Source organism: Neophocaena asiaeorientalis, unplaced genomic scaffold (assembly GCF_003031525.2).
Source record: "Neophocaena asiaeorientalis asiaeorientalis breed wild unplaced genomic scaffold, Neophocaena_asiaeorientalis_V1.1 scaffold242, whole genome shotgun sequence".
Taxonomy (NCBI): Eukaryota; Metazoa; Chordata; class Mammalia; order Artiodactyla; family Phocoenidae; genus Neophocaena; species Neophocaena asiaeorientalis.
The window spans coordinates 532,790-556,683 of NW_020172451.1; the positions used below are offsets into that span (position 1 = coordinate 532,790).

Genomic DNA, 23,894 nt, shown 5'->3' on the forward strand with positions numbered 1-23,894 from the left:
CAGATGCAGAGAGAGCCGTGTCCACCTTCATTCCTCAGACCCCACAGACAGGAAGGCGCAGAGGAGCTGGCTGGGGCAGACCCACACCTGCTTCCGGTAAGGCGTGATCACGCCGATGTCGCCAGCGGACACCTGGCTGGAGGTGCTTCTGGCCAGCAGGCAGCAGTAGCGCATGACCTGGACGGCCTCGGCAGGGTTGAACCACGATGGGCTTCGCCCCTCTCGAGCTTCCTCGCCCTGAGTTAGCAGGAAGACAAGAGAATGGCACGTCCATCACAAAAACGTCATTTTCTCGACAGGAGCTTGTGAAGGGTCTATGAACTAGGGAGAAGTCAAGGTGGGGACTCAGCAGAGACAGACGAGCGCTGCTCTCGTGCAGACTTGTGGTCCAGCAGGACAGACGGATGCTCAGCAGTAAGGACTCGCTCTGGATGCACAGATGCCAGGGGAGGAGGGTTGGCTGGGCGTGTCTCTGAACTGGGACCCCACCCCCTGCCAAAATGCCCGTGCGTCCTGGCAAGAGCAGACCTCGTGGCCTGGGGGAGGCGGCCGGCCGGCTGATACCTACGTGGCCACAAGTTTTTAAAAGCAGAATTTACAGGCCCTCGTTCTTGATCAGAGCCTAGTACACTCAGAAGTAAAATATAGGTCACCCAAACATCCTTAACCATGTGGAAACACACTTCTTTAGAACTCCTGGGTCAAAAGGGAAAATAAAGTCTCAAGCGCCTCGAAAGACACGAAGACGCGCGTGGAAGGGCAGAGCTGGGGGGCGTGGCCACCCGAGCCCCTGCGAGGAGCACAGGGACCACGAGCCCGCCTCGTGGGAACTACAACAAGCGAAGGAAAGGTGAGCAAGTCAGCGAGGGGAGGAGCAGAGATAAAGCTGAGACGAATGAAGCAGAAAACAGGTGAGAATAAAGTCCAAAGCTGGTTTTCCAATTAGATCAAAGGCTGCTGCCTCTCCTGTAACAGGCCAGACGGTCAGAATCTGAGGCTTGGGTGCAGCCACGCTGCCCACTCAGCCCTGCCGTCTGGGCGCAGGTTCCCGGCTCCCGGCCGCACTTCCTTTAGGACAAGACCCCAGTTGCCTTGGGCCCAGCCCCCCTTGGGCACTCCGGGGGCTCAGTTGCCCCCTCGACTGGGCCCCTCTGTGAGATGCCCTGGGCTGGGGACAGAGCAGTGAGGCAGATGGGGGTCTTTCTGGAGCTCTGGGGGAGGGGCTGACGAGGGGAGCATACAGGTGACACCTGGAAGTCTCATTCCAGGGATGGAGTGCCCTGTGGGGGTGCGAGGGCCCTGGCAGTGCTGCAACCTCGAAACAACGGACGACAATGCCCTTTTGCTCCAACGGTGGGAGTGGACCCCGCTGTTCCCTGCAACCCAGCCCCAGAGGCCTCACCCTCATTTTCTTCTGGGGGCCCAGAATGGAGCCAGTACACAGTCAGGCCCCAAGAAATACCCACTAAATAAGGTAACCTTTCTGGACTCTGTCCTTTTCACAGAGAGCACCTCCGTCTCCACAGCTCCATGGTAGGTTATCCAGTGGACCTGGAGTCTCCATTTCCTTCTACACAATGCTTTTGCACATTTACCACTCCCTTCTACACCCAGTTTTTGTCGCGAATGAGCCTATTGTGACCCTTATGTAGTTTGCAGGAAACACATGGGTTGCTGTGGGCAGAGCTGACCTCTCCTCAAGGCCAGTCCCTCCACTGGGAGCGTGGGTGCTCTCGGGTGGACCTCCCCTTCTTGGCTGACTGCTCTGCTGCCCCCACCGCGTCTGCTTTGCTGCCCCTGAAACCTGGGGAAGCCTTCGAGCAGAGGCTGGCGGAGCGGCATTCCTGGAGGGGCCTCGTGCCAAGCGACCACGCTGGTCTCCCCACAGGGCCCCCTCTTCCTCCAACTCGCCCCCATCCAGAGGATGGGCACCCCAAGCCACACCTGGACACACGAGCCCACCGCTGACACAGCGGGTCAAGCTAAATGTCGAGGGGCCGAGTGCTGTCCCCGGGAAGGCAGGCTGCTGAGAGGACGGGCAGACACCACTCCAGCCCCAATTCTGCAGGAGAGTTTGGCGAGGGAGGGGCTCACGCCAAACCTGACTTCGGCTTCTAACCACCAACCTCCCAGTACAAACTCCCTGGTTTTAGTGAGCGCTACCGGGCGTCTAACACCTCCCTCTGGGGACCCCCCACCCAGTGAGGCCCTGGGGGAGGGCAGGCTCTGTCCCCAGGATTGGTCCTCCCCCTCGACACCATCGAATCACAGGGGGAAGGGGTGGGGCGGTGGCAGGAGCTTCCCCAGGTCTGCTCACCTCCCAGCCCCCGATCGACCCGTCAACTCCCTCAGGATGCCCCCCTTGGGCCATCCCCCCTCCGGGGCCTTCTGTGCAGCCACCCGAGTGCCGAGGGGCTGCTCCTGTGGGGGCAGAGCCCCTTCCTCACTGGCTTTTCTGCCCCGGGACCAGCAGGGAGCAAGCCCACCACAAGCTCTCAGGAAATGCCGGGTTAATGATGCTGGGTTAACGACCAGATTCAACATGGTAACCAGGAGACGTGTAACCGTAGGTAGCACTGAGGGGTCGCCCTCCTGCCGAGCCCGGCCCACACTCACCCTCACTCCGTGGAAGATGAGGGGGAAGCCCTTCCTGGGTAACTTCTCCCAGCCCAGCAAGGAGGTCACCACCCTGGGGTCTGCGCAGACTTCCAGCTCTTGGTGGTAGAACAGTCTGGATGGTAGGGCCAGCAGAGCTGAGTGGGACCTGTAGTTCTTCACGAGCTTCGTCACCTGCAGGTAGGAAGCAGGGGCAGGTCCAGGGCCAAAGCTAGCACGCGCACCCGACGTGCCTCCAGGGGAAAGGTGCGTGGTCACCTCAAATCACACCCGGGCGGCCCTGCCTGTGACGCCCGCCCCCGTCACCTCCACTGGACTTGGAAGCGCTCTTGGCACCTCCACCTCGGACGACTGGGCTCTGACAGAAAAGAACAGGAGAGAAAGTGTCCCTGTGTGGGGCTGCAGGCTGTCTGCAAGCTGCACCCTGATTCCCTGTGTCGCGATCCCGGCCGTTAGAGCAGCCCGGGGAGCCTGGTCCTGGCTTGGCTGCGGTGGGAGCCGGGCCCTGGGCCCCGAGATAGGATGGCTACCCACAGCCAGCTCCCCGAGGCGCCGGGGGACGAAGCACCAAGACGGGGAGCAAGGACAGCTTTGTTTCCTGCCTCCAACTGGCCAGGAAGTTCACCCTAGTCTTTCCTTTTTCCTGGGGTGAGAAGGCCAGAGGCCCAGGACTCTCCTGTTGACAAACTTCAACTCAGTCACCAAGACAGGTCCAGCCTCTGAGACACTAAAGCCCAAACCTGACTCAGCAGCACGGCTTCTCCCTGGGCCGCGCCGGGCCCCGCGGTGCTGGCCTGGACACCTGCCCGCCGCCCCATCCGCCCTGTGCCCACGTGCCCTCTCTGTTCTCCAGGGGGAAAGGGCCCGGGGCTGACAATCTGGAACATGGAATAGGCCCCAGGCAGTTGCCCTGACCATCTGCCCACGATCACCGTACCTGGCTTGCTGTTCAAAGTCTAGAGGGGAACCTCTCCTTGTCTCTATACTGGGGGAGCCCAGAGGATAATGTTATTGGCTCACCTCAACAGGGGACCCCATGGACACAAAGCTCCCGAGCTCCAGGGTGCTGGGGGCTCCTGAAATGCAGACCCTGAGGCCCATCCCTCTGTGTCATCAGAGGTCGGCTGAGAAACCAGGGACTGGCACTTCCACCAGTACCTCGGGAGACCGCAGACACGCTGCCTTCTCTTCCAGGTAAACTTCCAGAGCTCCCTCTCGTTTCCCACAGTGACACAGACTGAAGCTCTCTTACTGAGGGGCTGGCGCTGCCTGCAAGGGCCGGCCCCCCAGGGAGCCCCTCAGCAAGCCCTGGAAGCAGTTCCTGAGTTCCTGGGACCGTGGAGTTGGTGAAAGTGCCTCAGGTGCACTTTGGGGGTGGTGGCAGAAGGAGGGTGGGCTGCTTGGGCCCTGCCCCTGGGTGTGGCTCAGGGGACACAGGGTGGTGAGCTCCCCCGTGGGCCCCTCTGCTCGAGTCCCACCAAGAAGCACGTGGGGTCCAAGCTCACCAACAAGGGGTTGTAGGCACCACAGGCTCCAAAAGCATCTTCGTCTCGCAGATATGCTGGTCGGGACATCAGTCTCTCCAGCATAGAGATGTGCAGCCCATAGGCCGTGGCAAGTCTGGACTTGATGACCGGTCCGAGCTGCATGGGGTCTCCGGCCAGGATGATCTGTGACACGAACGGGATGGCTCTCGGCATCTGTCTCACGAGCGAGTCCCCTGGTGTGTGGCGCGCAGGGGCCAAGGTTGGGGCGACTACAGTGCGTGAGCCTCACCTGGCCGCTGACGTCTGAGACCAGCCCCAGGGGGATGAGGCACTCGGGCTCACTCGCCTGGCCCGCTTCGTCCACAAACACGTGCGTGAAGTGTCCGACTCTAGAGAAGGCACATTCCCGGGGTCACTCTTGTCCATGTGTCCTGCCCAGCAAGGCCTCGCCTCGCTGCTGGGGCGCCTGCCCCCCTGCTCCTGCCCCCACCCCCGGGTACCTCCCGACTCTCCGCGAACACGCCACCTCCTCCCCGCCTCTGCCCGGGAAGCCCCGAGAGCCCACCTCAACCCTATCTGGTAGAAGAGCCCCGCGCTGCTGCACGTGGTGACGACCACCCTGAAGCGAGAGGCCTTCCAGATGTCCTCCCCATCTCTGCAGTACGGCCTGATGGTCTCTGTGATGCTCTGTGAGGGGCAGGCCACCTGCCAGGTTACTGAGCATTTCTTTCAACTGGACGTAATCACAGAGCTGAATGGAATTCTAAATGGTAACCTCATCCTGCAGCCACTTCTTAGTTGTGACTCAGTACTGACTTAAGATTGTTTTTGACATCAAAATGTCTTATGTTTTCCTATCAATTTAGTCCATGTTTTACAGACTCTAGAACCACGAATATAACAGTGAATCCTGCAGATCCTTCCCCAAAACAACCACATACATTTTCTAGATTCAATCTCTTTTGTTAACCAAACTGGGAGCTTTTATAGTAAACCAACAGAACCAAAAAGCAACTGTACCTTTGGGGAAAAATAAGAGAGTAGCATCAGCGTTTAACATAGCTGGGAACGCCCAGGACGTCACTAAACCTTCAGGAAGGAAACAGTCCTCGTGCTCTGCTGTGGTGCTGGGACAAGGTCGGGGGAGGACGCTCACCTCCTTGAACCTGCAGGTGGCGTTCACACGGACCATGGTGCCCAGCCGCAGTGCCTGGCTCTCGTGCAGCCGCAGGCACACAAGGTCGGCCGCGCTGTTGGAGGGTGCGCACACCAGGATCCGACTGTCCGGCAGAGCGTGGAAGACCTTCCCCAGGACACACGGGAGGCAAAAGGGGACGGGTCAGCGGCCAGTGCCAAGCCCACCCGTGAGGGCTCCTGACGTGGACTTGCTGCATGGGCCCACGTCACCCCTCACGCGTCTGAGCCTGGCCCTGCCACTGTGTGCAGGTGGTGCAGTCCCCGTCTCCCAGACCCTAAACTTCCCGGGCCTGGGTACCCACGGGCGACCCGAGTCCCCAGCGACGCAGGACACTGAACACAAACAATGTCCACAGCTCAATTTAAATCTCGATGGAGGCGCCAGACACTTGTGCAGTTTCTATTCTGAAGTGGAGCAATTCCTGTCTAAACCTAGGAAATGAGCTCTTAAAGTCCTATAGCCACATAACAAACTTTGCTAAATATGAAACAACTGGGATTTTTCAAACTCTTTCCAACGTTCTGATCTATGGTTTAAACCGATGCTTCCGGATGACAGGAGCACACAGCTCTGTTTACCGCGACCCCGTCCCCACCCACCATTACCTGTAAAACAGCCTCTATGATGGTCACCGTCTTCCCAGTCCCAGGAGGCCCGAAGAGCACGTAGGGGATCGGGCGGCAGTCTCCACTCAGAATCCTCCTCACCGCCAACTTCTGGTTTTCGTTCAGCAGGGGGTTGAAAAACTCCTCTCTCGCTTTCGGGGCTCCGCTGACTGCATCCAAAGGGAGAGACAGGGTCGGCGGAGGTCGCGGCCGGTCCCCTCACGACCCGTCCCAGCGTCACTCGCTTCGGGACAGTCGGCTGAGAGCAAAAGCACAGGCCACTCCGCCCGCTCCCCGCGTCACCTGTGCAGTGTCACCAAGGTGTTAAGAGTGGTTGTTAACAGGTGGACAAGAGCAGCCCACCATCAGGAGGGTCAGAACACAGGTCCCCTCGGCTGCCCGAGATCCCCCCACCAAGTCCTGCAGGAGCTGGCTTGGTCCCCAGACTCACCCAGCCTGCCTGTCTCTGTGGCGAAGGCCCACGGCCCTGGTGTGTCCTGGGCACCCGCTCGCTGCTCCTCTGGGGTGTGCTTAGTTGGGTCCTTCAAGGTTTTCCTATTCTAGAAAAATCATGCAGAAAAATGGCTTAAAAAGAAAGCTTTGGGACTTCCCTGGTGGCACAGTGGTTAAGAATCCGCCTGCCAATGCAGGGGACACAGGTTCAATCCCTGGTCCGGGAAGATCCCACATGCTGCAGAGCAGCTAAGCCCGTGCGCCACAACTACTGAGCCTGCACTCTGGAGCCCGTGTGCCACAACTACTGAGCCCGCGTGACACAACTACTGAAGCCCGTGCACCTAGAACCCGTGCTCCACAACAAGAGAAGCCACTGCAATGAGAAGCCCGCGCACTGCAAGGAAGAGCAGCCCCCGCTCGCTGCAACTAGAGGAAGCCCGTGTGCAGCAACGAAGACCCAGCACAGCCATAAAAATAAAAAATAAATAAAGCAATACCTTGGAGGTGGGCTGTCCGTGGTTTTTGATGTCTTGTGCGTGTTTCCAATCCCATGTCACTTGGGGAGACTGTAAAATGATTTCTTCTGGAAACAACACTTTTAGAACAAGAAAAAGCGAGAAGGTAGACATTACTGAAAAGCTTAAGAAAGATGAATAGAGGCAGCTCGTCCTGAAGAAATTCATGTCTGTGTATTCCTCTCCTCTCTGGCCCTGTGCACTGCTTCTCACCTACAGCATAGTGCCAGCACCGCATATTCTTGACAACAAAGCCATTTACTTGTCTATTTGTAAGTACAAAAATGAGTTACATTTAGGGGGGAAAGCAGAGTGCAATCATTTTATTTTTAATAACTTAAGCATGCTATTTCTACATAGCTGAAATTTTAAGAAAACACTGAACGTCCCCAATAGAAAGGAAAACACTGGGTATCACATAGTTTTACTTCTAATGTATGAATGAAGAGACTGTGGTTTAGACAAAATTTTACGTGATGCTTCTAAAAATACTCTGGGAAGATGTAACACCGTCATTCCACAAAAGTTAATACCTTTTACGCCCAAGTGGACAACTTGTTCAAGTGCAAAGTGACACCGTCTGCTGGTGGTCCTGTGGGAGAGAGTGATGTGGGTCAGCACCCTGGGACCCTTAAGAAACACTCACATGAGACCAGGCTGGAGGAACCAGCAGCAGTTTTACGAGAAAACTCTCAACACCTGTCAGGACAGCAGGGATACCTTCCTTTCTGGGAATATTCCTGTTTTAATGTATAAAATGGACAAGTAGAAAAAAGAGGAAATACAGCCTGTGAAGTGTCAGAGCTGCATCAATAGGAAAATAACTTTGATGGTAAAGATTCACTCCTATGAAATTTACTCAGAACCACAGTAAAAAAATAAACTGAAGCATGTTAAAAATGCTAAGTATTGGGGCTTCCCTTGTGGTGCAGTGGTTAAGAATCCGCCTGCCAATGCAGGGGACATGGGTTTGAGCCCTGGTCCGGGGAGATCCCACATGCTGCAGAGCAACTGAGCCCACGAGCCACAACTACTGAAGCCCACGCGCCTAGAGCCCAAGCTCTGCAACAAGAGAAGCCACCGCAATGAGAAGCCCGCGCACTGCAACGAAGCGTAGGCCCCACTCGCCGCAACTAGAGAAAGCCCGTGCGTAGCAACAAAGACCCAATGCAGCCAAAAATAAATAAATTAAATAAATTAAAAAATTATTAGACAAGCAAAACAGCAGGAAAATAAGAAGCATCCTCATGGGAAAAGTTAAAAGAAACAGACCCAGAAATGAACTAGACACTCAATTAGCATACAAGAAGTTCAAAACAGTTGTTATAAATACATTTAAGATTTAAAGATGGACATAATGGTTGAGCAGACGGGGAATCTCTACAGAAAAGACCCAACACAGCCAAAAATAAGATTTAAAAAAATTTTAAGTTTATTAGAGCAAAAATTGATTCGAGTCAGGCAGTAAAGCATCCCATTAGCAGACAGAAGAGCTCTGAGGAGATGTTCAAAATGAAAGACGTCTATAGGTAGAAGGGACCAGGGACAGGAGTGATTTAGGCCAAAAGGCGGGTTGGGGCAAAGGTCACTGTCCTTGAGGGGAAGGCAGGGGTCATTCAGGGAGACGACCCCCCAGTGCTAATCAGGGGGTTCCTGGCTGACTGGTTCACAATTCCATTTCTGGGACAGCCAAGACTGCAATTCAGTAAAACCTCAGTTTGGTGACGTGGGGCTTAGTATAAGCGACTCCACTGTGGGCCTGTTCTCCGTTTTTTTTTTTTTTTTTTGGCTTTGCCGCACGTCAAACGGGATTTTAGTTCCCTGATCGGGGATAGAACCCCTGTGCCCACTACAGTGGAAGCGTGGAGTCTTAACCACTGGACCGCCAGGTAAGTCCCTGTTCTCTTGTATTTTAACACAACAAAAAGAACAAAAAATGGAAAATAAAATTCCACCTTCAATGGAACAAGATGACCAAAGCTCCAAAGCACAAAAGAAGAGAATGCTCGGAAAGGAGCATCTGGCCTCGAACAAGCAAAGGCACGAGAGCTGGTTCAAGCCACCTCAGAACTCCGGCCACAGGTGGATTTCCGGATTTCCGGAAAATGCAGGTCACCGTCAGGACCCGCTCCCACAGCGCAGCGTTCTGTGGGCGTGTACAGGAGCCTCACCTGCAGGGCCCCAGGCTCCTGGCAGCCCCATCACCCCTGGGATACAATAAACTCCTCTCAAGAGGAGCAGCAACGAGAAAAGACCCTCCTAGGACTTAGCAAGGCTGTGACTCCAAGAAAGAAAAGACAACTTAAAGCAGATGAATTAAAGAGGAAGAAACCTTCCAGTGGGAAGTCACCATAACAAAGACTCTAAAACGCCTGAGGCAACCAGATGTCCCGCCAACTTGCAGCCCAGCACCTTACCCCTAAGAGCGTGAAACAGCGTGAAAACAGGAGCCAAACGTTCCCAGGAAACCCTTGGAGCACATTACGGGAGGAAGTCACCACACAGAACACCACGTTTTTCATCTTAGGCCTATAAGAAAGGTTCGACAGAAAGTTATCCAGTCGAAATATCCATCTCCTGAATAGGCTGAACAAAAAATTATTATCTCAAGAAATGCCAAAAAGGAAATGAATGTAATAGCTCAGAATAGAAACTGACCCTTAAAATTCCTTAACACAATTAATCGGAAGGACAGCAAGACACTAGATGGTAAAATACCAGCAGTATTTACTAAAACAAAAAACAAGACAAAGACACGGAGATGGAAGCCACGAGAGAAAAGTAAAGCAGCTGGGTGGGAGCTAACACGACAGACAAGGATTCCAAAGGAGGACAAAGAACAGAAAGAAAAGAGGACTTAAAGGAAACTCTCCTAGACCCCATACGGCAAAGATGACAATTCTCCCTGTTTTTACCATCATGGTACAAAGATGTAAGAATGTTTATTGCTTCACTGTCTGTGATAGGAAGAAGCTTAGAGCCTAAAGGTCCAGCAGGGATAATAAAGACCAGAGCAAAACCCAACGGACTGGGAGTACCCTGGTGGCCCAGTGGTTAGGACATGGGCTTTCACTGCTGTAGACCCGGGTTCGATCCCTGGTTGGGGAACTAAGACCCCACCAGCCACGCAGTGCAGCCAAAAAAACCCCCCAAAAACCCGACAGACTAGAGACAGAAACACACGAGAGAATACTGATGAGGCTGGAAGTCCATCCTTCAATGAGATCAGTAAAGCCGACAAAGCTCTAGCCAAACTGACAGGAAAAGAAAGGGCAGACGTGTTGCCAGTCCTGGGAACGAGAGTGGTAACGTCAGCAAAGACTCTACAGACACTAAACGAACAATAAGGAAATATCATGAGCAATTTCACACAAATACATTAGATAACGCAGATGAAACGCACATATCCGTAAAGACACACACACTACCAGAGTCCACGTGGCAAGAAACTAAGGTTCTTAATCTCCTAAAGAAACTGAATTTGTAGTCAGGAAGCTTCCCACAGAGAAAACTTCAGACCTAGAAGGTTTTGCTGGTAAATTCTACCAAGCATTTAAGGAAGAACTGATGAAAGTCATATTTTAAGGCAAGACAAGAAAAATTTAAACACAAACTTGTTCTCTGCCCTTTGGCTTCCTCCCTCCCCACTAGTGTGTACCTGCATCTGCGTTACGTGTTAACCTGACCTCCCCCATGGCAGAAATACCTGCTCAACCAAAGACTGATTTTTCTCCTTCTGGAGCCAGCCATGTAACTCCTTAGAAGATAACATTCCTTTCTCAGTCCTGTGAGGGGTCACGGTAACCCACCACTCACCTTGTACACGTGCAGACATCTTTGGTGGACTTTACGGACAAGGCCAATGTGTCGTTTCCCTTAAAGACAGTGATTGGTGCAGAACAGACAGGTCAGACGACCTGGGGAGACTCTGGGCTGCAGTGAATGGCAGTTCTCAGCTTAAATACCTATGACCTTATTAGTGTTACCAGCTCTATTACCTGTATTCTTCCTATTCTTCCTAACAACAAGATTATTGCTTCCTGCATTACCAAATGTGTGACTGAGCTCCCGATAAAAATAATGACGACTAGGTGACCTGAAACAATTGACCAAATACATAGTTCCATAAGCTCAATGACTGCAGCAGAGTAACTCTAGATGTGGGAAGAAGCAACCAGAGGGAACCATTTCCTGGACCATAAATGACTAGAGCGACAGGCGGTCCGGAGGCTTTGGGCTATACTGTTAGCAGGGCCTAGTCCAGCACACTGAGGGCCCAGCAATGAAATCCCCATCTGAGCTGGGAGTGAGCATTCCTAGCACCATGGGACAGAACGGTCGCTAAGTGCCTCCCAAACCTCGGCTGAAATTAAGACTGAAAGGGAGGGGGCTGTAACATAAAAAATGTTGTCCACCCTCCAGTTCTCCAAGAATCAAGTCGCTAACCACTGCACAGTACATCCCAAAAGGAATTCAGGGACGATAAGGATGAAGCATTTGTGCTCTGGGAAAACTGGCAGAACTGGTCCCCAGATAGTTAGATATTTTCAGGAGAAAATTTATAAACCCAGTATTCTGCTTCTTCCCATGTTTAGAAAAGCACTAAAACCATTAGCTAAGGCATCTGTTCCGTGTGAATTGCAGTGACCTCCCACCAAGCTGTGTGCTTGGTTGCACGCACCCCTTCAAAATCACACCTATACTGGTCTCCTCCCTACCTCTTGGGAACAGTCCTCAGAGCTTCTGAAAGACTGTCCCCCAGGTTATAATCCTCAGGTTAGCTCAAATAAAATTCTTCATTTGTCTTAGATTGACTACTGATTAATATTTTTGTCAACATAAGTAATACCCATTCTACACAAACTGTCCCAGAAAATGGAAGAGGAGGTGACACCTTCCAACTTACTGTGCGGCCAGTGTTACCTCGTACCAAAATCAGAAAAAGATACTTCAAGAAACTAAAGACCAATATTCCTCATGAACATAGACGAAAAAATTAATACAATTTTAGAAAATCAGATCTAACAATATATAAAAGGAAATTACGGCCAAGCAGCGTTTATTCTAAGAATGCAAAGTTGATTTTACAATCAATGTAACTATCTTAATAGACCAAAGCTGAAAACCCACATGATCATCTCAATAGATATAGAAAAAGCATTTGACAAAATCCCATATCCATTTTTGATTAAATAAATCTCAGCAAGCTAGGAGTCTATCTCCTTAACCTGACATGGCCAGATACAAAAACCTGCAGCCCACACAGCACTAGATGGTTCAAGAGTGAACGCTACTGGCCTAAGATCAGGAAAAAGGCAAGGACGCCACTTCCCGCCACTTCCTACTTAACACCATTCTGGAGGCTCTAGCCAGTGCGAGGCGAGAAAAAACAAGATGCATCCAGATGAGAAAGGAAGCAGCAAAACTGTCTTTACTTGAATACATGATTTTACTCTATACACAGAAGATCCTATGTAATCTGTAAAAAGCTACTAGAACTATCAAGTGAGTTTAGCAAGCTGGCAGGATACAAGATTAATATACAAACATCAATTGCATTTAAAGAGTCAGGGACAAATTTGACAAAAGATATACAAAACCTGTACAGTGAAAAGTACAAAGCACTGCCTAAAGAAATGAAAAATTGCCTAACTAGATGGAGAGATATACCATTTCCAAGGGTTAGAAAACTCAATATTAAGATGTCAATTCTCCGAATACCACTCAGCCATAAAGAGTGAAGTAATGCCACTTACAGTAACATGGATGGACCCAGAGATTATCGTACTAAGTGAAGTCAGACAGACAATGACAAATATTATTTGATATCACTTATATGTGGAACCTAAAAAGTAATACAAATGAATTTATTTACCAAAAACAGAAACAGACTCACAGACATAGAAAACAAACTTATGGTTACCAAAAGGGAGAGGGGAGAAGGATAAATTAGGAGTTTGGGATTAACAAATACACACTACTATATACATAAAACAGACAGCCAACAAGGACCTACTGTATAGCACAGGGAACTATGTCGAGTATCTTCTAATAACCTATAAAGGAGAAGAATCTGAAAAAAATATAAACTGCATATAACAGAATCACCTTGCCGTACACCTGAAACTAAAACAATATTGTAAATCAGCTATACTTCAATTAAAAAAAAAAAGATGTCAATTCTCCCTTAAGTGGACCTAAAGAGTCAATGTCGTCCTGATCAGAATCTCAAGAGGCTTTTTGTAGAAACCGACAGGCGGATTCTAAAATCCACATGGGAATACCGAAGACCTGGAACAGCTACAACTCTGCAAGAGAGGGACACAGTGGAGGCCGTGCCCTCCCAGATTTCAAGACTTACCACAAAGGCACAGTGACCGAGACTCTGTGGTGTAGGCTGCAAGACTGACAGACGCACCAGTGGAGCAGAATGGACAGCTTAGGGATAGATCCACATGCGTAGGCCAATTGGCTTTCTTTTCTTTTCTTTTTTTTTGGTTTTTATAAACCTTTAAGTATTTTAATATATGTATTTTAATTGGAGTATAATTGCTTTACAATGTTGTGTTAGTTTCTCCTGCAGAACAAAGTGAATCAGCTATATGTATACACATATCCCCTCAACTGGTTTTCAAAAAGGTGAAAAGGTCACTCACTGGACAAAGGACAGTCTGTCTTTTCAACAAATGGTGCTGGGACAACTGGACAGCCCCTGCCAAATCAATCCATACCTTGCATCACTTGTAAAAATTAACTTGAAACAGATCACAGCCCTAAATGTAAAACTTAAAGCTGCAAAATTTCTAGAGAAAAATGTAGGAGAAAATCTTTGTGACCTTGAGTTTGGCAGACTTCTTAAATGTGTCACCAAAAGCATGATCCATGAAAGAATAACCGATAAACTGAATGTCATCAAAATTAAGAATTCCTGCTCTTCAAAAGGCACTACTAAAAATGAAAATACAAGCCACAGTCTGAGAAAATACTTGCAAAAAACATACCTGATAAAGGACTTGTACTGAGAATATGTGAACAACCCTGAAAACTCAACAATAAAGCAAACGATACAGAACCACAGACCTGAGCGGGCACCTTCACGAAGGCCGAGTGCCAGCCAGCGAGCGGAGGAGGCGCTTGGCGTCGGTCATCACAGCAAGGTGAGCCCTCACTGCACACCGAGCCTGAGGAGGAACCACCGAGCACCCCAGGGGCTGTGCACGTGGGGAGCACGGTGGGAACACAAGCAGTGCAGCCACTTGAGGAGAGTCTGGCGGTGTCTCAGGAAGCTCAGTGTACACCTGCTGCCGTGTGCAGCCATGGCACTGCCAGGCGCTTACCCAAGAGAAATCAAAATGCCTGTCCACACGGATGTTTACAGCAGCTTCACTTCTAACAGCCAGATCTGCAAACAACCCAGCGTCCACCCACAGATGCCTGGATTAGTAACCTTGGGTATGTTCTTATAATGGAGCATTACTCAGTCATAGAAAGGAATGAATTCATGCAAAAGCAAGGCTGAATCTCAAAGTAATTAAGCTGAGTGAAAGATGCCAGGCAAAAAGGAGTAGGTCCTCACGTAAATTCTACAAAATGCAAACTAATGTGTGGTGCTTGGGAGCTGGGGCGCAGAGAAGGAAGACAAGGGCAGCAGGAAACCCCTGCGGTGCCAGACCTGCCTGCAGTCTTCACCGTGAAGCCCGTTTCACGGGGCACAAATGCCAGCACCGCCAAGCCGCACGCTTTAAACAGGCATAGATTACTTTACGTTCACTACCTCTCAGTAAGCCTACTTTCTAAAAAAGGAAAAATGCCTGCACGTAGCATAAAGGTGCAGCCGTCCGCCCGTCCAGAGGGCCCGGCCTCTTGGCTCTGTCCCTCCTGCTGCACTGCGGTGCCGCCCAGTCCTTCCGTTTGTCAAAATAAGTGGTAAATACAGATTTTTTAAAGTGTGAAATCGCTTGATTTTGAGTAACTTAATGCAAAACCACCAAAAACTTATGTGGGGTGAGCAAACCCTCTGTGCGGAAGCAGCAGCCACTGGCCCTCGTTCCCGCCTCGCTCCCCACTTGGACGGCTGCAGACAGCATCCCCTCTGAACTCAGATTCCGACATCCTGCCTCGACCTCAACTTCCTGTCTTTCCAACACTCTGGGTCAGGAAACTGCCCGGTGGTCTTCAGCCCCACGGCCCTCTGGCTTCTTCCTGGTCACTTTCTTCCTAGGCTCACGCCCCACAGCGCATCCGTCCGCCCACCTGCCCGTGTCCTTCCGTCGGGCGGCTCTTGCACCGACTGCAGCAGTGTTTCCTCTGCCCCCGCCCCCGCCCCAGGTCCACATCCTCTTCTTTCTCTGCGAACATCCTCACCTCACGTCCTAGAGCGACAAGGAGCCCTTACAAATTCCCACTCACCATCGGCTCCCATCTCATGTGTGCCCAGCACAATGGAGGACGTGTGCCTTTGCCAAAGACCACGGCCTCGGCCCGGGTCCGGAGCCCGCGACCCCATGCGTCACTCCTGCTGCCTGGTCGCCACACCCACCTCACTGGCTTCACACGAGCGGTGCTGGCTCCTCTCACTGTCAGCAGCAAACCAGGCAAGGCCGCCCGGACCCTGGGCGCCTCCTCCTCACTCATCTCTCTGTCCTGCCTTCTCTGCTTTCCCAGCCAAACACCCTTCTGAAGGGCCAACTCCACGCCTGCACCATCCATTCACCTACAACACCTTCCAACCTGGCTGCAGCCCAAACACTGAAAGAGTTCTTAAACAAAACACAAGAAGCACTAGTATACAAAAACCCTGATAAATCCCACTATCTTAAAACTACCACCTTCTGTTACTCAAAAGATATTTTAAGAAAGTGAAAAGACAAGTAACAAACCCAGAGACGCTGTCTGTAACAGGTGTATCTAAGAATAGTCTAGCATAAAGGATACAGAAAGGACAGCTACAAATAATTTAAAAAATCAAATTATAGTAATAAAAGACGTGAGGAAGCATTTCACAGATGAAGGAATTTTACAGCCAATAAACAGGGGGACTCTTGACCTTAGAAGTAGTCAAAGAAACACACATCAAGACCATAGCGAGACACAGCTCACACCTACCAGGCAGGCACACGCCGAGGATTTCACATCAGGTTTCAGGAGGGCATTACAGACCCTGAGCCTGTGGGGCACTTCTGCCACCACGTGTACAGCTGGAACATTAGCATCCCCCAAACCCCGAGCCCACCCCGAAGTGCGCAGCCAAGAAAACCTGGGGGTGGGTGTGCACGAGGAGACAGCGGGTGTCCACAGTAGCCGCCAGAGCGCGGGCAGCGCTGTGCCCACCGGCAGGAGGGCAGACACGCGCCCGGTGGGGCACAAGGAGACTGCGGACACAGCCCGCAGACCTTGTGTCAGCAAACCCACAGCTCCAGACCACAGGCGGCAAGTGCAAAACAGCTGCAACTAACGCAAACACTTGCCCGCGTGTGTGTCTGTGTGCAAACACACCAACTTCTGTTTTAAAAAGTAAAGGAGAGAGAAACACAAAATCCCAGCTAATGGTGGGGGCTTGGTGGAGGAGGGGGAGAGACAGCTGGTGGTGGTGTCCCCGCCTCGTGACACGTGACAAGTGAGGTGGAGGAGGAGCGGCTGGTGGTGACGGCACGTGAGGGACCACGGATTCTCACTTAAGATCCAAAAAGGAACCGACATGCAAACGCTTACCAAACAGCTGGTGACAAAGCTGTGACCAGAGGCATGTGACACGGGTACAGGGAGCCCGCTCACAACCCACGAGCACGCATGCCGCCCCCTAGGTATCAAGGGACCGAGGAAGGTGAGACAGCTGCCCACCCAGAAGGAAGAGGCTCTGGAAGCGTTACCTGTTGTATGTAAATTCCACATCCATAGGTTCAGAGTTATATGCTTGTTCAAACTCTGGATTAAGCTTAAGGGTTACATCTTCTTCATGAATCTAAAAATAAAACAATCATTTCCTTTTTATACTACGTACTTGATTTCTTGGGACAATCTCCTATTCACGCTCAGCAACTCATCATGAAGCATTCAGCCTACAGATCTGAGCTGAAATGAGTACAAGATGATGGGAAAGGACTCAGTCACCACACTGTTCCGCCCCCGCCCCCAGCAGCACACCTGCCGACGCTTCCGCCGGGCGTGCGGGCTCGCGAACACAGGGTGTGCAAGACAGGTCGCCACCTCTGAAGGAGACACATGATCGACCGCAAAGAGCAGGGGGTGCCGGCCATGAGCCCCCCTCCCCCATCAGGACAGGGAAGCAGACATTCAGGGACCCTCCAGCCAAAGCTAGGTCCTGCATAAGAATCCTCAGAGGCGCAGGAAGGAAACCCCACGCTGAGAGGAGCTGAGACAGGACGGAACACTAGGCAGCGGGGCCTCCCAAGAGCTGGGGGCCAGCAAGGGCAGAGGCTGCGACGTGAGGCTCACAGTACCCCCTGCTCCTGGCAGAAGCAAACACAAGCCCCTTAAAAGGAAAGCAAGCCCAGCACAGGGTCCTGGGTTTCCCAGAGTTAAGACAAATGAAAATGAATCTGTAATCACAGACCATCAGGCACACAAGGAAACCACCAGCAGTGAGGACTGACTTGAATTGCTATCAACAGATTGAGGCCCCAAGGACATCATCTACTGATGCTATCATTTACAGAAATTTGAAAAACTATGCAAAAAAAAAACCTGGGAAAACCAAGATAAGCAAGCATAAGATAACATAAAACTACACAACAGGGCAGCTTTCATGAGTCAAATAGCATTTAGAAACAAAAACTCTGCTTATGGAGCTAAACTCGGAGAGAAGGGAACAAGCGACCTGTTTGCTCCCAGCAGACAGGGAGGCCCTCTGCAGAGGTGCGGGTGGGCCAGGGGCAGTGCTGGCTCAGCTCAAGGAACCTTCCATCCGCCCCCCCCGCTCCCCGAAGCACCACGCTCTGCCTGCCCCACCATCCGGGGGCGCTCCTGAGGGCCCCGGTGCCTTCATGGCACCCAGGCCACTGCGCTGGCCACGGGGTTCCGGAGAATCACAGAAAGCAACGGCCAAGACCCGAGACAGGACAGCTTTAGCGGGCACCCATCACTCAGGAGCGGCCAGCTTCACGGACGGTCCCGCGGGAAGGTCGGCAGGGCAGCTTCAGCTCTGGACTCGCCAGCCTGGGAGTCGGGCCAAGGGGGCCTCACCCCTGAGATCGCTGGTCCTGCTTCTTCTGAGGTTTTAGTGCACAGGGCAGTCCTAAGGGCGCAACTGGTCTCCTCTCTGGAAGCTGAGATGGTCACTTGGCCATTCTGGGCTACTCACACCCTTGCCAACAGCTAGGGGGTCTCACGCTGGGGAGGGTGATGGGCCCTCTAGCTGAGGCTGAGCGGCTCCTGCCCTGCAGTGGAGGGGGCACCCGGCCAGGCCACCTGTCACCAAGGAGAGTGAGCTCCTGCCCCAGGAAATCCCGGCTCTGCTTTCACAGGCGACAAGAGCTGCAGCTGTGGCCATCTTTCTACAAACACCCCGAAAACCCCCTACCCACACCCGCCCCCCCCCTGCTCTCCCTCCCTTCCCAGACGTGGGCCCTTGTGGCCATGGTCACGGGCCCTGAGCACTACCCGAGCAGCACAGGGACAGGCGCGTCCCGAGACGGGGCCTTGGCCCTGTGCGGGGAGTGCTGAGAGAGGGACGTGGGACTGCGCCCTCGGGGGGTGAGGGCCTTGTCTGCAGAGCTGGGTCAGTGCAGGACGTCAGGCAGGAGCAAGACGCTTCTGAAGGGAGAGAGTGACGTGGATGCCTGTGCGGGCAGGGAGGCTTCCGGTGCCCAGGACACACGCCCTCCAGGGCGGCGACTTACTCTGGGTAAACCACAACACGCGAGGCCTAAGAGGCTCGCCCGACCTTCAGGCCTGGTCCAGCGGCCTGGGGCATGGGGACAGCGCATCCTGTCTCGAGGGTGGTGGGAGCATCCGCGTCCAGGCTTCTCTGACTCGGTGGGAGCAACACTACCATGAGGCCAGGCGGGGGCACACTTCTGCCGCGGACCAGCCTGCACCCCGACCTTGTTCTCCAGGCACAGCTCGCCCACCTGAGAGGCCCACTCGACTCAAAACACCACCTCTTCTGCTTCTATCGGCCCCAGCGGGCTCGTGTGATGCTGTGGTCCTGGCTGGCGCCCCGGCAGCCCGTACGGCGAGGTCCGCGGAGTCCGAGTCCCCAGCCTGGAACGGCGGCCCCTGCGATGTGCTCACGGCCTCTTCTCTCGCCTTTCCCAGCCTGGAGCGGCCGCCCCTGTGATGTGCTCACAGCTTCTCGCCTTTGGAGACGCTTTCTGGGCCCTTTCCACTAACAACATCTTTGCTGTCTTTTATGGTGATCAGATGCCACTTCCTCGTCTTCTCGAGGAGATGAACGAGTCTCCACACTGGCTTATTCATGCCCGTCTTCCCCTCGTCCCCGGGGGCACATCGCCTGCTGCCCCAGAGAGGGCCCGGCCCCACCCTCGGGGGAGACTCTGCTGGTCCTCGTACCCCCCAACCCCGGCTCGGGGCTTCGGTGCCCCAGTTCCCACATCAGGCAGCGTGCGGGCTCCGTGGGTCCCTCCACGCGGCCCCCGAGCTCTGTCCCTGCGCTGTGCCCGGCAGGGAGCAGGGAGAGTAGCTGGAGAAGCCCTGGCCGCGCTCAGAGCCGCATGGGCACGGGGCCTTAGACCAACAAGCCTTCCCCGTGGAGACACCAGAGCGTTCAATGCGTAGGTGTGTTTTTCCTTCACAGGCTCTCTCTCCTAGAACATGTTCAGAACGCCGAATCTGACTAAATGCACGCCTTATATGTGATGTACTCAACAGGTAAGTGTGTTTCACATGGCTGAAACTGATGTCTTTACACATCACATTTATTTAAATATTCATTTGATCCTCAAATTTTCCAAAATACCATCAACACCAGGGGACCCCCACCCCGAGCTGAGGCAGGAAGTTTACCTCTGCAACCGCTGGGCTAGCCCAACATGAACTAACAGTGGCCTCTCACCTCAGTCACATAGCCGATGTACTCGATGACGTGTCCGCTGTACTCTTGAGTTTTTAAAATCAGTTTATCACCTAGTTAAAAAACATTACTACGTGTAAAACTACAAAATCAATAAGTTTTTTTTGCTGTACTGTAAAATCAAACACTCTGAAGAAGTGGAGTAAGACAAAAACATTACTGGGATCAACAGCTTAAAATCACGTCAGTGTGAAGAGAGAGAGGCTGGCCAAGTTCTGAGTGAAATTATAACCCAAAGCAAAGAAAATCAGTGTGACTACTGCGTTGCCAGTTAAAAACATTCTTTTTCCTGACTGTGGTTCAATGTTTCTAGTCCATCTAGGAAAACATGACACGTAACAAACCTACCTGTGTAAAGAGAAGGTCTACTTTCAGCTAATCCTGGGACCTCCAGAACCAGCAAGTCCCCGTTTCTTTTCAAGGTGACCCCACTCATACTATACTCTTTCAGTTCTATTTCTGCATGAATCTCCTCAAGCCAGAGCAAAGTTGAAAACTTCTCCTTGTGATTTGACACGTTCAAAAGCTGAAAAAGAAGCCAGCAAGTTAGCGAGTGCTGAGGACCACTCCACACATACCCACATCAGGAAGCCAGCAGCTCTGGGGTGGGTAAGTCCCACGGACAGACGAAACAGCCTTCAAACACTGACGACTGGGCAGCTCAGGGCAGTGGCCCTGAGATGGGGAACCATCTGAGTGAAGCCCCAACCGCCCAGCTCCTATCAGACAGAGCCTCCAAGCTCTGCTCAGAGCGAGCCCGGGGCAGACCTGTGAGCCCTCCACCGTGCAGAGGTCAGCACACGAGCGTGAGAAACCACATCGGATAGGGAGATGCACGTGATGGGAGCAGAACGGGGCTCCTCAGCCTCGGCACTTCTGACAGCGGGGTGGACCGGTCTCTGGGGCAGGGCTGTCCCGGGCACTGCACAGTGTTTAGCAGCATCTCTGGCCTCCACCCACTAGATGCTGTTCACACTCTCAGTCGTGACAACCAAAAATGTCTCCTGGGAGGAAAGTTCACCTCTTGAGAACCACTGGGTTGGAGGTAACAAATCCCAGAACTCACACAGGGCTGAGAATGCTGTGGGTCCCACCAGCCCAAATGGAAAGGCTTCAGATAAAGGGGCACTGGGTAGAGTACTCAGAAGAAATCAGCCCTATATTAGAAACAACTCTGGTCCCTCCTAACAAGACTTCTTTTTTTGTGGCACGCGGGCCTCTCACTGCTGTGGCCTCTCCCGTCGCGGAGCACAGGCTCCGGACGCACAGGCCCAGCAGCCACGGCCCACGGGTCCAGCCGCCCCGCGGCACTCGGGACCCTCCTGGACGGGGGCACAAACCCACGTCCCCTGCATAAGCAGGTGGACCCCCAACCACTGTGCCACCAGGGAAGCCCCTAACAAGGCTTTAAAGCCAGGCTTAAAAGTATCTGGCCATTTCCAAGTAACTTAAGTGCATCCCAGAACAAAGTTCAAAAATATTTTCAAGAACAGAAAAATATGAAATACCCAACAAGGTAAAATCCAGAATGTTTAGTGTCCAAACAAAGATGGCCAGGCACGGAACTAAGCACAAGCTACAACCCATAATGAGGAGGAAAACCTATCAACAGAGACAGAACCAAAAATGACACCTGTGATGTAACCAGTATCACAAGAACATTAAAACACTTGTTGTAACTGTACTACATACATTCAAAAAGTTGAGGAAAAAAAAACTGAAGAAAACAAAGGTGAGGAAAGACTAAGCATATTAAGTAGAGACAGAAAATATAAAAAAAGAACCTAATTGAACTTGTGGATATAATATCAACAATGTCTGATAATGTCAACAATGTCTGACATAAAACAATACTGGGGCTTCCCTGGTGGCACAGTGGTTGAGGGTCTGCCTGCCGATGCAGGGGACACGGGTTCGTGCCCCGGTCCGGGAAGATCCCACATGCCACGGAGCGGCTGGGCCCGTGAGCCACGGCCGCTGAGCCTGCGCGTCCGGAGCCTGTGCTCCGCAACGGGAGAGGCCACAACAGTGAGAGGCCCGCGTACCGCAAAAAAAAAAAAGCAAAACAAAAAAAACACTGGATGGGACTGCACACTGCAAAAGAAAAAATCAGTGAACTCGAAGACACAGCAACAGAAACTACTCAGAATGAAACACAGAGGAAAAAAGACCGAAGAGAAATGAACGGAGCAGCTGTGAGCTGTGGGGCAACTTCACGTGGCCTCATACACATGTAATGGGAACGTGGAGAGCGGGGCAGAAAGAATACTTGAAGACGGAATGGCCAAGAACTTTGAAATTTGAGAAAAACCGTAAATTCACTTTCTCCAGTAAGCTCAAAAAACCCAAGCCAAGGAACGTGAAGAAAACTACAGCAACTCACACTGTAAATTAAATTCCTTAAAACTAGTGAAAAAGAGAAAATCCTAAGAGGAGCTAGAAAAAAACAGACTCTGTGCAAAAGAACCAAGGTGAGAAGGAAAGCAGAGCCCCTGGAGAAATGCCAGGAGGGAGGAGGTGCGGGGCAGCGTCTCTGCAGCGCCTGCCCAGAGGTCAAGACCGGGCGAGACCCGCAAGGCTGACAGACCAACCACTGCAGGGGATGCTCAGGTCCCCCAGAAGGATGGGAGGAGCCCCAGGAAGGGGACCTGCGTCGGGAGGCGGTTACAAGGGCACAGGAAGTCAGGAAGTACTGGGGTGACACATGCGTGAATTAAAGAATCACAAAGGGGCAAGTACTCTGGAACCTTAGACCATACAGCACCTTTTCATGACCATTACTATCATACTCTTACGAATGCTAAAGACACCCACTTTCTTCTGGTAACTGCTACGCTCACGAGGAGATCCCTTCCCGGCACCCAGGCTGCGTTACAGGAGAGGTGCAGGCGTGCTTCCGGCACACGATGGTCCTGGAAGCTGCATTCACATCGGCCTCAATTTCTCAGCCCCGAAGTTCTTCTCTAAGGTGTTTTAGGGCTGGTTTGCTGCTCCGGCCTCAGTTCAGGCCCTGCAACCATCACTGCCACAACTGCCTGGCGGATCTCCCCGCTTTCAACCCACAGTCCTGCCCACATACCCTCCTTGGTGCTGCTCCATCTGTGTGGTCGTGCCGTCCCTGGACAGTGCCCAGTGCCCCTGCGGCACCCTCCCCGCTGCAGGACGCCAGTGTGACCCTGGGGTGGGGCACCTCGGGCCGGTGGCACAGGCAGCATCGCAGCACCAGCACCGGGGGCAGCTTCTGGCCCAGCCCTGCCGCGGGCCCAAGGCCCAGCAGACAGACGACTCTGTCCATCAGTCCCAGGGCAGGCGTGCTCCTCGGTGCCACCCAGCTTCCTCCCAAGCCTCCTTTCCTCTCCGCCTGCCACCCCAGCTCTCCCAGATCAGGGCTCCCTCACCCTCCACGAATCTCTGGCGAGCCCCAAGTCTCCCTCCAGCCACCATCCAGTCTCCTCCCTCCTTGCCCTGATGCAGCACAGGCCCCAGCCCTCACTCCACTCACCCACTCCTCAGGCAGCAGACACCCAAACCCTCGGGAAAGTACCCTCCTGGAAAGGGGCCGCGCTCCGCCATCGCTGCCAGCGGAACAGACACTCTCCCTCCCTCCCTGGACCCCTGCCTCAGCCTTGCTCAGTGCTGCCCCTGCCCTTGGCCTCCTCTGGCAGGTCCACCCCTTCTCACAGCTCTGACCACCACCTGCCACAGCGGGCAGGCTCAGACCAGGCCTCCCCCAGCGGATCTGAAACAGCCCCACCAGGGAGGGTGACAAGGAGACGACCTGCCAGAGGAGCCCTACGGGAGGCCTGGCCTCCTCCTCCCCCACTGGTCTGTGTGGCTATAGGCCTTTTCCCGGTTCCCCTGCTTAGCTGCTCAGAGCTCTGTCACAAATGGAAAGCTGCTGGGAGGCTCGGCCACGGGGTAGAAGAGAGGCCGGGATGGGGGAGCAGGGGGTCCCCCCACCCCCGC

The 23,894-nt window shown here is 52.8% G+C and overlaps 1 protein-coding gene across 2 annotated transcripts in view; it reads right to left on the reverse strand.

The window, feature by feature from the left end:
• MOV10L1 (Mov10 like RNA helicase 1) overlaps positions 1-23,894 on the reverse strand; it is a 44,777-nt gene that overhangs the window by 2,263 nt on the left and 18,620 nt on the right. The window contains exons 11-23 of one of the 2 annotated variants that reach the window (XM_024737495.1): positions 20,277-20,454; positions 19,911-19,981; positions 16,747-16,838; positions 7,411-7,469; positions 6,860-6,957; positions 6,358-6,466; positions 5,907-6,076; positions 5,260-5,406; positions 4,669-4,790; positions 4,393-4,492; positions 4,122-4,286; positions 2,617-2,790; positions 88-237 (exon numbers count right to left, since the gene is read on the reverse strand). In XM_024737495.1, coding sequence (XP_024593263.1) covers positions 88-237; positions 2,617-2,790; positions 4,122-4,286; positions 4,393-4,492; positions 4,669-4,790; positions 5,260-5,406; positions 5,907-6,076; positions 6,358-6,466; positions 6,860-6,957; positions 7,411-7,469; positions 16,747-16,838; positions 19,911-19,981; positions 20,277-20,454 — 1,635 coding nt within the window. Of the gene's footprint in view, positions 1-87; positions 238-2,616; positions 2,791-4,121; positions 4,287-4,392; positions 4,493-4,668; positions 4,791-5,259; positions 5,407-5,906; positions 6,077-6,357; positions 6,467-6,859; positions 6,958-7,410; positions 7,470-16,746; positions 16,839-19,910; positions 19,982-20,276; positions 20,455-23,894 lie in introns of those variants that run through there. The other variant, XM_024737496.1, reaches the window with a different exon arrangement.